Source organism: Miniopterus schreibersii, assembly GCF_964146895.1.
Source record: "Miniopterus schreibersii genome assembly, chromosome: 1".
NCBI classification, from domain to species: Eukaryota; Metazoa; Chordata; class Mammalia; order Chiroptera; family Miniopteridae; genus Miniopterus; species Miniopterus schreibersii.
Genome location: NC_138101.1, coordinates 89741438 through 89754455, shown reverse-complemented (window position 1 = coordinate 89754455; position 13018 = coordinate 89741438). Strand labels below are relative to the sequence as shown.

Sequence of the window (13018 nt, the reverse complement as noted above, 5' to 3'; positions counted from 1 at the left end):
AATGTTTGTTTTCATTTTGAAATAGAGTCTAGCCATTTAAAAAGATCTTTATGAAGCCTTTAGTATCATGGGGTTTAACGTTAAGCAAAAGAAAAGACAAAAATCTGTAAAATATTCAGTTTCAACTGTGTAAGAAAAAATGTATGGGAAGATAAATATAAATTATCTAGGGAGAATTTTTTAAGTCAAAACTTTTGACTTATTTACAAATTTAACCAGTAATCCTAGCAAAGATGGGGAAAATATAGGCATTTTCTAGGCATGGAGAACAGAAATAACCAAAGTCCTGGAGACAGGGGACAGGAAATGTTCAAAGTTATGAATTAGAATAGGAGGAAATGAGCAATGAGCCTTGAGAAATGGACAGAGACCATATCACAAAGGGCCTCCATGTGATAGGGTTGGATAGGAACTTTTTTTATTCCTTATTATCAAGGTGATTGATAAGGGGAGAGGGTTTGGATAGAGCCTCACCTCTTTCCCAAGGCTTCTCTCATCTATCTTTCTTATAGCACCCCCATGAGCATCCATTCTTAAGAATTTTCTTTCCTGGTTCTCCTTCTACCTTATTGGCCACTCTTCACTCCCCTTTCTGGCTCCCTTTCCTCTATACTACCTCAATGCTGGGGTTCCTCAGGGCTTGGCCCTGAGACTTTTCTCTTATGCTCTCATTCTAAATGACAACCCCAGTTCCTGTGGATTTAAATATATCTTTATTTTAAAAAATTGACTTCAGAGAGAGGGAAACATCGATGTGAGAGTGAAATATTGATTGACTGCCTCCAGCACATGCCCCAAGCAGGGATTGAAACCGAAACCTGGGTATGTGTCCTGACTTGGAATCAAACAGTTGGTGTAAAGGACAACACTTCAACCAACCGAACCACACTAGCCAGGGATAAATATCATCTTCATCATCTTTATGCTTTTTGTCTCCAGCCCTAATCTGTCCTGAATTCTAGACTTTAATATCCACAGTGCCTAGCTGACATATCTACTGAGGTGTTGCACAAACACCTCAAATTGTACATACTCATAAAAATACCCTTGAGTTTTGTCCCCAGACCTAGTCCTCCCCACAAACTTGCTCATGTCAATACACTGGCACCACCATCTACTGGTGTTTAACACATTGTATGCAGGAAACGTATTTATACGTTTTATGTTGACTGGTAGTAGAGCGCTCGATAAAAACTACCCACAAACAATGTGTTAAGAAGGAAATCTAGATGTCATTTTTTTCACCCTCTCCTCATTCTCCAAATTAATTCCATTAGCAAGTCGTGTCAGTGGTACGTCCAAAATATACCTTGATTCAGGCCCTTTTCCCCATCGTTACTGGTATTACCTTAGTAGCACGGGCCATCATTTCTCAACTGGAGTCCTGTAAAAGCCTACCTGGTTTCACTTCCACTATGCTACCCTCCAACTCCCTTTCCACACAGCCACAAAAGTGACCTTAAAACATAAAGTGGGACGTTTCCTTCTCCTGCTTTAAATACTTTCCAATGGATCTAGAAAACAACCCAAACCTTTGGCTAGTCCATGTGGCCTTATGTGATTGGAATTCTGCCTCCCTAACTTTACTTCTTGCTACTCTCCCCTTTGTTCACTATCCTCTAGGAGTATTTTTCATTCAGAAATCATTTATTGTGCATCTCCTATGTGCCAGGCATTGTATGAGGTGCTGGGAATATAACTGGACATGAAAAGAAGAGACCTGGGAGGAAGAGATAGGTAAGCAAGGAAATAAATAACTTAAGGCAACGCTAAATTACTTCCATGTTCAGAGGACATGCTCCTCCTGCTCTTCACCTGATTACCTTCCTATCATTTGGTTCTTAGCTTAAAGGCCACTTCTTCAGAGGTTTCTCCTGGTCGCTCTATCTAAAGTAGGCACTTCTTTTCTTCCGTTCTTTCTTCTATGCTCCCTTAAATGCACTTATCAAAATCTGCAGTTATCTTGTCTGTTTTTTGGGTGGGTATTCATCAGTTTCAGTAAAAATTTACAGAACGAATGTATTAAAACTCTTTTGTAAGTCAAATGTTTCCTTCATTTTTCTAGTCTAGAATCCCATTAATTCCAGGGGATAGATTAGGCTTTGTCCCTTCAACAGGTATCATGTCTACTATCTAGAGCAGCAGCTCTCAAAGTAGGGCACAGGGACCTGAAACTCTTCAGTGGGTTCCTAAGTTCAAAATTATTTTAATAATAATACCAATATGTTATCTGCCTTCTTTACTCTCCTCTCATGAGCATACTGTAAAGTTTTCCAGAGGTTTTACAACTTGGATATTGCAAACAGACTGAAGCAGATACCAGAATAGAGCTATCTTTGTAAGCCACATATTACAGAGATTTGACAAAATATAAAACAATACCACTTTTTTGTTTTTAAAAAGTTATTTTTCATAAAACATTTTTCATAAATGTTTTATTTAAAAGTGAATAGTTATTTTAATATGGTAAAATAATATATTTATCACCAAAATAAACAACACTCTTGGGTTTCTCAGTAATTTTTAAGAGTGTAAAGGAGTCCTGAGACTAAACAGTTTGAGGATCTTGGTAAACCGTGGCTATAAATGGAGGGGAAATTTAAAAGCCACTGAGAGACACATGCTAGTGTCCTCAAGGGAAAAATAAGGTATGCCTCCACTTTTTTTTTTCTTCATAAAACCACTGAAGACATGAGGTCCATGAAGTATCTCATCTTCCATTTAAATAAATGTTCTTCTTCAAGAGGCAGAGAATAATACTAGAATGTCCACTGGAAATGTGAATTTAATTGAAATACACATAACATGCTTACAACAGTAAGCAATCTAGAAAAAAATTAAGTTTAAAAAACCATCTGAATGTTATTTCAAAATTCACTATTTACTTTGAGACCTTGGGTAAATTATGTAACTTCTCTGAACCTATTTCCACCTCTAGAACACAAAAATAGCATGCCATACATAATACTCTACCCATGCAGTTGTGGGGAGATCACAATTAAAAAGTGAGATAATGAATTAAAGCAAATAAACAATAGTACTTTGTTACACGGTCACTCTCTGTTATTTTAGAAATCCTGACACTTTCACATAGAACTTGTTTTATGCTCAGATATTCTTTAAAAACTCTCATAAAAAACCTTTGTTTGTGATGAAATATTTTGCAGCCTCCCAAGCCTTACACAGTATTAATAGGCATTTCTTTCTATTTTTATATTTGGCTCTGTTCTTAAACAATGTCAGTCATGTAAACAGGCAAAATTGTAACTGCAATTTGACAAAATCCTTTGCTGGTAATAATGCTCAAGTTTAAAATATATACCTGTGACACTGCAAAAATAACTGGCATGTGCATGAAAAGATTATGAAGACCTTCAACAAAAATATGTTAACAGTTGTTACTCTGGGTGGTAGAATATAGGATATTTTATATACATATTTTAAGATTTTTAAATTGATTTTGAGAGAGAGAGAAAGGGAGGCGGTGAGAGAGAAACACTGACGTGAAAGTGAAACATGGAATGGCACATTAACTGGCTGCGTCCTGCATACCCTCTACTGGGGACCCTGCAACCTGGACAGGTGCCCTGACTGGGAATCAAACTGGCAACCTTTCAGTGCACAGGAGATGCCTAACTAACTGAGCCACACTGGCCAGGGCTATATATTTTTCTTTTTTAGTTTTACTTTTATAATTAATTTTATAATGAGAAGAATGAGAAGAATGTTACAGCTATTTTCACCTTGAAAAATACAAAAACACTAGAAAATGTAATTGGTGAATCTTACACAAATTTAAAAGAAAAAAACCTGTCATCTGCGGATATAAGAAAATTTGAGTATATTTCATTAGGCAATAGTGCACTTAAAATTTTTTTAAATAATTTTTTTAAAAATTGATTTTAGAGAGAGGGAGAGAAACATTGATATGAAAGAAACTTCAATTAGTTACCTCCTGCTCTGACCAGGAATTGAACCCACAACCTGGGTATGTGCCCTGAGAATCAAACCTGCCACCTTTTGGTGTACGAGGCGATGCTCCAACTGAGTCACGCTGGCCAGGGCAGCAATAGAGCATTTTTTATCACAATTTTAAATTTGATATGTTTGGCGGGGGGAGAAAATCATACAAATCTGACCAATAAAGTCAGAAGCAGTGTTATTTGTTTCCTTTCTGTGTTTCTAAACAAACCATAAAATATGCAGATGATGTACTTACTGGCTATTTGGTTGGCCATGGTTTGCCAACCCCTGATCTAGTAAAAAGAGCTAACAATAACTTCAAAGTAAAATCTTAACACTTTTCCAAAACATTTAGACTTAGCAGTCTTTTCCTATTTTCTGAAAACACTTAATAACTTATATATATGTTTATTATGGTCACTAAGAGTCTCTGCTTTCATAGTGCTTAATAACCTAGTGGAGAAAGCAGTCAAATAAGTAAATTATTACATGGATATGGGAGAAAAGAAAACTCTTGAATAAACCCTTAAGATATTTTATTCTACAAATTTCAATAATCTACTTCAGCGGATGCAAACTGTTTCTGTAAAGGGTCAGACAGTAAGTACTTTAAGCTTTGTGGGCCACTGTCTCTGTTGCAACTACTCACTCTGCCATCAGTGTGAAAACAGCCACAAACAATACATATACAATTCAGCGTGGCTATGTTCTACACTGAACAAAACTAGGTGTGGGGTAGAACTGACACACTGGCCATGGTTTGCCAACTCCTGATCTAGTAAAAAGAGCTAACAATAACTTCAAAGTAAAATCTTAACACTTTTCCAAAACATTTAGACTTAGCAGTCTTTTCCTATTTTCTGAAAACACTTAATAACTTATATATATGTTTATTTTATTTCAGTCTTTATAACTTGGGAAAAGATCCTAAGACATAACTAAGCAGTTAGCCTTCTTGATTAATAAGGTATGCCTCACCAAAAGGCTGCTTCTTTGTGGACTTAGAATCATTATCTGAATTCTTTGTGCTTCTGTCAATAATTTGATGTAGAATGATCATGAAAAAAATTTACTTTTGGTTTCTGTATCTTTAGAAATAGAAGATTACTGCCACCCATCTCCATAAAAATTAACTATAATAATAAAGCACATCCACGTTTGAACAGGTCAAAAACAGCGCAGTTTTTGAATTTTACCACTGAGTAAAGGTATTTCCTCCTCTCAAGTCTGCTGGGAACCAAGAAGAGAAATAAATGGAAATCCTTTGTTGGTAATAAGATCTAGAGTCTGATGTGTGCTACTCACCTTGCACCCTCAATACAGGCAGATTAGTTGGGTTTAATTTAGAGAACAAGCTTTTTCATTAATATACCACTGAGGATCTCAATGCTCTAGTGAATGTTTTCTGATAAATAGACTGTGGCTAGCCCACTCTTCAAACTGAAAAATAAATCTTTTTATTTTAAAAGAAAACCACGTTCATTTGTAGGAGGGAAAAATCAAACTAAACAAAATTATAAAAAGAAAAAGTAAAAGTACCTCCCTTACAGTTCCCTTCACAAAAGAAGCCACTTTTTACAGTCCAAGTGCCCATCAGTAGATGAGTGGATAAAAAAGCTGTGGGACGTTTTACACCATGGAATACTATGCATCTATAAAGAAGGATCTCGTACCCTTTGGGACAGTATGGATGGACCTGGAGAATATTATGCTAAGTGAAATAAGCCAGGCAGAGAAAGACAAACATCATATGATCTTGCTTATATGTGGAATCTAAAGATCTTAATAAACTGACAAACAATAGATTCAATGACATGGAAGCATAGATCAGACTGACGAATGTCAGAGGGATGGAGGAGGGCGGGTGGGTGAAGGGGGAGAGAGTAACTAAAGAATTTATATGCATATATGCACAACCCAAGGACACAGACAATGGTGGGGAGAGGGACTGGGGAGGGGAATGGCACGGAGTGGAATGGGTAATTGGGGAGAAAAAGGGACATCTGTAATATTTTAAACAAAAATAAACAAAAATTAAATAAATAAATAAATAAGCCACTGTTTAAAGAGTTTGCTGTTTTGCCTTCTAGACCTTTTTCTGTGGGGCACATGAATTTCTATACATAATTGGTGAGTTTATGAGTTTACTCTTTTCTTTTAAGCAAGAATGGTATCTTTGTACATGGTTCTCAACTTTTTTTTTCATTTAATACCAAAGACTTTTCAATTGTTCTCTTAGTTAATAATCTAAGAATAGAAGACTTTTTGCCCTGGCTCAGTTGGTTCGAGCATCATCTTGTACACCAAAAGGCTGTGGGTTCGATTCCCGGTCAGGGCACATATGTAGGTTGCGGGTTCAGTCCTGATCAGGATGTGTATGGGAGGCAACTGATTGATGTGTCACTCTTACATTGATGTTTCTCTCTTTCCCCCTTCTTCTTTCTCTAAAAATCAATCAAAACATGTTCTTGGGTAAGGATTAAAAAAAATTAGACTTCTTAACATTAGAAGTTACGGAAACAAAACAATTTTAAGAACAATGTTAAATTCCCAGTAAAATTCTCAGTTCACTCAATTCAATTCTAAATAGCTTCATAAAAAAGTTCCGTGTATTTTCCACCATTGATTCATCTTAAATGGAAAACAAAAAAAGGTTGCAATATTTATCAATATATTGTAGTTTAATAGAAACATAGATTACACAGTTCATCCCAAAGTATTTTAATATAAACATCACTTATAAAGAAAACCAAATAATGTTGATAGTTTAGTTCTAAAAAATTCATGGTTTTTCTGAAACACTAAGATGCCACCTCTATAGTGATAGCTTCACATTTTCCAGTCTCTTGATCTGTGCACGTCACATGTAAAGATCCATCCCTAAATGAACAAAAAAATAATACTTCATAAGTTCACTTTATAAAAACAAAGTTCTTAAGAAATTGAGTACTTTGCATAAAAGAGATCATTTTAATTTTTGAAAGAAGAGTATTAAGATAAGGAAGAAACACAATTTCAGTGTCTTTAAATTTATTTAGTATCATATGCTATAATTAGGTAGTTCTTAAAAATTTCCTCGTAGTTCACGCTCCCTCCCAGGAGCATGCCTGTGCCTTTCCCTCCCTTTTTTCTTCCCCCATAGGCACACATCTCCTAAACTCCAAGGGACCCCACAAGACATGCAACCAGGAGAGCAATGGGCAGTGGCAGCTGTTCTGGGTTTTCCCCCTGAGCCTGTCTCCAAGGCCCCATTTTCTCTGACTTTCCCAGTGAGCTAAAGCAGCCCATCGTGGCTCATTTCTTTCCTATAACATTTTTAGAGAGCCAAAGCAGTCCAGCTTGGGCTCTCCTGTTCCTTCTTCTATGCTAAGCCCTTTCTTGTTTCACTGTCCCAATGTACTCTCATCACACACACACACACACACACACACACACACACACACACACACACACACACACACACACACACTCTCCTCCTAGACCACAGAGATGAAAGTTATATTCCTTGAAAACCTACAACGATAAAGATCTCAAGTTCAAGACTATTCAAGCTCAAGACGCATCATGCCATTTTCAAGTCCAGTCCAAGGCAAATGCACTCTAACAAATTCAATATTCTTGCTAAGTATGGTTTATGAAATGAATTGTCTTGAATGTTAATTTCAAAATGACTTACTTGCAAGACATAATGTTATGGATGAACTGTTGTTAGGGAAATGGTAATAGCTGGATTTAATTAGTAACTTATTTCCTAGAAATTTTTTGTAACAATACTGAAATAAACTTATCCTTTAATAATATAAATTATGTAAATCTTAGAAAATTATATCTAAAATTAATAAAAATTACATCTCACTTGCATGAGCCAGTTTTTTGGTTTCACTCAAAATAATTAAAGAGTTCATAAAAAAGTTAGAATGCAAATGATCTGAGATATATTTTTCTTTGTAAAGTACAGTAATTCTGCAGGACAAAAAATATAAATCATTAATGAAATATTTATAAGTTTTTACTAACTGATTTTCCTGGAATGACAATGGGTGAAGAATCAATAAACTAACAAAAAAGGTCAAGTCTCAAAGTGAATTTTCTTAACATCAGAAGTAAATTTTGTACCTTTTCATAGTAAGAACAGCTAAGATGTCATGTAATCCATTTTCTTTTTTATTTAAATCCTGGAGTATAACCTGTTTATGTAAAAATAACACAAAGATGAGTCAGTACTTTGACATATTAATAAATGGATGCATCAATTATTCCAATGGAACAAATCCTACTTATTACTGAAACAAAACCTTTACAATAGGGTAGTTTTCAATTCTCCTACCAGTAATCAAAATTCAGAGAAGAGGATTAAGCTTTCTTAACTATGAAATGAAATGCCACCTACAGGAGGGCATAGAAGATAACTACAATAACATGTAAATTACATTTTGGCAATATATATACTTTTATATATTATACTATATATACTTTTATACTATATATATACTATATATATACTTTTATACTATATATACTTTAAAAAATTCAAATGTTTTAAATACACTTGGAAAACCTATTTAAAGGAAACCTGTGGCAAATTCTTCTTTACAACTAAGATTACATTTCTAAGTTAGAGATATTAATGAATTTACTGTAAAATTCCTCGGTTTCCTAAAGAAAGGTAAACCAATAAGCGAAGTTTGGAAGTAATTTTTCCGATTTCGTCATTATCAAGTTTTATGACCTTAGGCAAGGCATTAAGTATCTTGCTTTACTCATTTGTAAAAGGAGGAGGTCAGAACAGTTGGGTTCTCTAAAAGATTCTCTTTCCAAATTCAGTATATGTGATTAACTCTTCTCCGTCTGGCATCTGTATATAGGATACATATATATGATGTATAAGATACACTGACAGTAGTTGCAGAGTCCCATAGTAGTATATAAAGAGAAAAGATACTAAATGTACGACAGAGAAGCTAAGGGAATACCAAGGCTGCCACCTGAGATTAGAAATCTGGTACACAGCAGAAACATCTGGAAAAGCTTTTGAAAATTTTACTAGTTGAAGGGGCCCTACCTACTCTAGTATATTTTAAGATGTTAAGCCTTAGCTGGAGCCCAGACATGTTATATATGTGTGTGTTTTCATTCTTTTGTTAAAATCAGAAAATAGACATAAAGCTAAAGATATATGTTCTCTTTTGTTACCTACATTTGTTTCATTTTTACATAAAAGTAATTCATTATTATGTCCTGTGCTGTTTATATAAAAATTCAGTATAAAGTGTTAAAAAGTAAAAAAACCCTTTTGGTATCTTCAAACTGTTAAGGTTCCTGAATACAGTTCAAACACCTATAGATATTTTCTGTATCCATGCACGGATATCTAAATACATACATCTACCCAAACACCTCTTCCCTCACATGGACCCATGTTTTCAATCTTTTTATTGAAATACAAATGATATCCTACTGTAAATATGGTTCTGCCATCTTTGTGTGTGTTTTAACATAACTATATTTCTTGGGCATGCTCTAAGCAAGTAACATGGCTCCTCGCACTCTTTTTAAAAGGATATGAGGTTGATATAGTATGAAATATGCATGTGGTATTTTGAAAAGCAAACTTATCCTGTATCAGAGGCAACATGGTTCAATGGCAACAGCATGGGCTCGGGTATAAAACCAACCTGAGGAAAAATCAACTCAACCAAGAAAATAACAAGGGATCTACTACCATAAGCCAGTTTCTTAATCATCTATAAAATGCACATAATAATGTCTACAAATATACTGTCAAAATGCTGTGAGATAAAGTGCCTTGTACAGTACCTGGCATTTAGTAAACAAAAAATGTCATTTTCCCTGCCATATACCTCATCACCAAGGAGGGTCAAGAACGCAAGAAAGAGTATAAATACAAACTGTATTTTGTTTTTATTTTTCTGTCACTCTTCCAAATTAAAATTGCCTAATTCTTCTTTCTTACAGAAATGAATACACAGAAGTAATCCATTCATGAAAATGTGTTAGATGTCTTATACACATTTTCTATTAATTGATATTAAACTGAATCTAATCCAGAAAAAAAGCTAAACAGTTCATGTGACTAATTCAATTTTATGTATTTACCTGTGCAAACTTGTTTTCCTCTTTTGCAGAGTGTTTCCCCTCAGACTCATAGAGTTCAAGGCATACTGAAGATATACTTCCAGGGGCTTGTAATGTGTGCTGTCTTCGAGCTGGCAAAGGGGTCCCTGATGGAAACAGTACTGTGAAACTGTTGGCTCCTGATTCATCAACTCCCTAGTAGGTAGGAGAATAATACGCATATCTGTTGATATTTATTGTTACAATTATAAAAAATAATTCCTATTAAAAATGTAATATATATTTCTTGCTGATAATTGTTGCAAACTACAGATAGACAAGAGAAGAAAACAGAAATGATCCTAATCCCAACCCACTTTTAAAATAAATTGAAACATCTCTCTCTCTACCTGTATTAGAAATTTATAATAAAACTAGTTAATTAAGAAATTAATTTGTTAGATAAATACTAACTCAAAGAATATATAGCCCTGGCCAGTGTGGCTCAGTTGGTTGGAGTGTCATTCTGTATACCAGAAGGTCTTGGGTTCAATTCCCAGTCAGGGCACATACTTAGGTTGCAGGTTTGATCCCTGATTGGGCTCATATGGGAGGCAACTGATCAATGTATCTCTTTCACATCAATGTGTTTTTTTTCCTCTCTTTCTCTCTCCTTTCCTCTCTCTCTAAAATCAATAATAAAAAAAAGAATATATAAAACTCATTAAAAGTAAAATTAATATTAATTAAAAAATTTTACCAGTATACAAAGTTTTACTGTAAAAAATGGTATGCATGAAAACTTATGGCATCAAATTTATACCACTTTTACGGAAAAGAAAAGCTAAACATACCTTAACTAAAATATCTTTGGCTGAACACTCTATCTTGAGAGAGTCTTCCACTAAAAGATTTTCTTTCCCAATAAGAATTCCTGCCTCTATAGCTGCACCAATTGGGATAACTTCATCAGGAGGGATAGAATTTAGAAGCTCAACAGTTGGAAAAAGATCTCTAATCAGTTGCTGTAGCCTTGGAATTCGAGAAGACCCTCCGCAAAGGACAACCTAAAAAATAAAAATCATTTTCAGTTTTTTACTTATAGAACAATGTTTTGTTTTCTTTCTTAAAACTGAGTGTTACAGGCTGACCCATCTTTATCACATGTAATGGTAAATATAAGAAACTATATTTTAGCATTATTTTATGTTATACTTACCATATAAACATATATATAAATCACTGTCTCTCAAAAACTCTATATAAAATTGTTCCTTTATGAGCTTGTCCCCTAAATCACCTGGTTCTGATAGCCCATAGGCTTGCATTCACAAGTCCCATAGGACTATAGCAAACACTTTTTAAATCGGGTAAGGAGCATCTCATACCCCATGGCTATCCACTTGGGTTCAGCTACAGAGGGAGCAGGCAAAAAGATTCATTTCCGAGGTTCTCCCTGGAAGGGATTTGACTATATACTTTCACAGCTGCTGCCTGAGGGCCTGGCTTCTAATCAGCCAGTATCTAGGTGCTAACTGCAATACTCATCTTTGGTATGGTCTTGGCACACCGTCAACTACCAAGAGCCACTGAGAACAAAGATAGCAGCTTGGACATACACAAAGGTTTGAGAGGCAAGAAGCAGTTCAGGTCGGACTGACTGACAAGGTTCATCTTCTACACAAGAACCAGTCTGTCAAGACTGGAAGAGGTGGCAGTTCTCCGTAATGCATAGAAACCAACACAGAGAATCAAGAAAAATGAAGATACAGGAGAATATGTTCCAAACAAAATAACAGGATATATCTCCAGAAACTGATCTTAATGAAACAAAGATAAGTGATTTATCTGACAGTTCAAAATAACAGTAATAAAGATGTTCACTAAAGTCAAAAGAGTAATGCATGCACAAAACGAGAATTTCAGCAGATAGACAGAAAATATAAAGGAATATCAAACAGAAATCATAGAGCTAAAGGTTTTAATACTTGAACTGAAAAATTCAACAGAGAGGTTCAACAGTACACAGATCAAGCAAAAGAAAGGATCAGTAAACTCAAAGACAGGGTAGGGGAATTCATCCATTCAGAGGAGCAAAAAAGAATAAAAAAGAATTAAGATAGCTTTAAGGGACTTATGGGACAATAATAAATAACAAATATATACATTACAGGGATCTCAAAAGGAGGAGAGCTCTGGCCAGGTGGCTCATTTGGAGTGTCGTCCCATACACTGAAAGGTCGTGGGTTGGTTCAATTCTCAGTCAAGGCACATGCCTAGGTTGTGAGTTCAATGCCTGGTCAGGGCCCATATGGGAGGCAACCGATCAATATTTCTCTCTCTCTCCCCCCACCCCCACTCTCCCTCTAAAATCAGTGAAAACATCCTCGGGTGAGGATAATTAAAAAAGGAGAGAAAGACAGAAAAGGGCACAAAGCTGTTTCAAAGAAATAATGACTGAAAACTTCCATAAACTGGGGAATGAAACAGACATCCAGATCCAGCAATTCCCAAAAGTACCAAAATAAGATGAATCTAAACAGACCCATGCCAAGGCACATTTTGTGACACTATCAAAAGTTAAAGAAGAAGAGAAAATCTTAAAAGCACCAAGAGAAAAGCAACTTCTTACATATAAGGGAACTCCCATAAGACTGTAAGTAGATATGTCAACAGAAATCTTCCTAGCCAGATGAGAGAATATTCAAAGTGATGCAAGAAAAAAACTGTCAGTCAAGAATACTTAACCCAGCAGTTGTCCTTTAGAATTGGAGAGAATGTGTTCTACATTAAAATAAAAGCTGGAGGAGTTCCTCACCACTAGACTCACCTTACAAAAAGTGTTAAAGGGAGTTTTTCAAGTTGAAACAAAAAGGCTAATTAGTAATATAAGTACAAAACTAACTGATAAAGGTAAACATATAGTTAAATTCAGAGTACTTTAATATTGTAATGGTGGTGAGTAAATAATTTACAACTC

General features: G+C 35.1%; 1 protein-coding gene across 1 annotated transcript in view; it reads right to left on the bottom strand.

Annotated features, from left to right (window-relative positions):
• Window positions 1-6625: 6625 nt before the first annotated feature.
• HSPA14 (heat shock protein family A (Hsp70) member 14) overlaps window positions 6626-13018 on the bottom strand; it is a 41195-nt gene continuing 34802 nt past the window's right edge. Inside the window, exons 11-14 of the mRNA XM_081130711.1 lie at window positions 10893-11105; window positions 10081-10254; window positions 8080-8150; window positions 6626-6843 (exon numbers count right to left, since the gene is read on the bottom strand). Coding sequence (XP_080986837.1) covers window positions 6765-6843; window positions 8080-8150; window positions 10081-10254; window positions 10893-11105 — 537 coding nt within the window. The 3' untranslated portion in view covers window positions 6626-6764. The remainder of the gene's footprint in view (window positions 6844-8079; window positions 8151-10080; window positions 10255-10892; window positions 11106-13018) is intronic.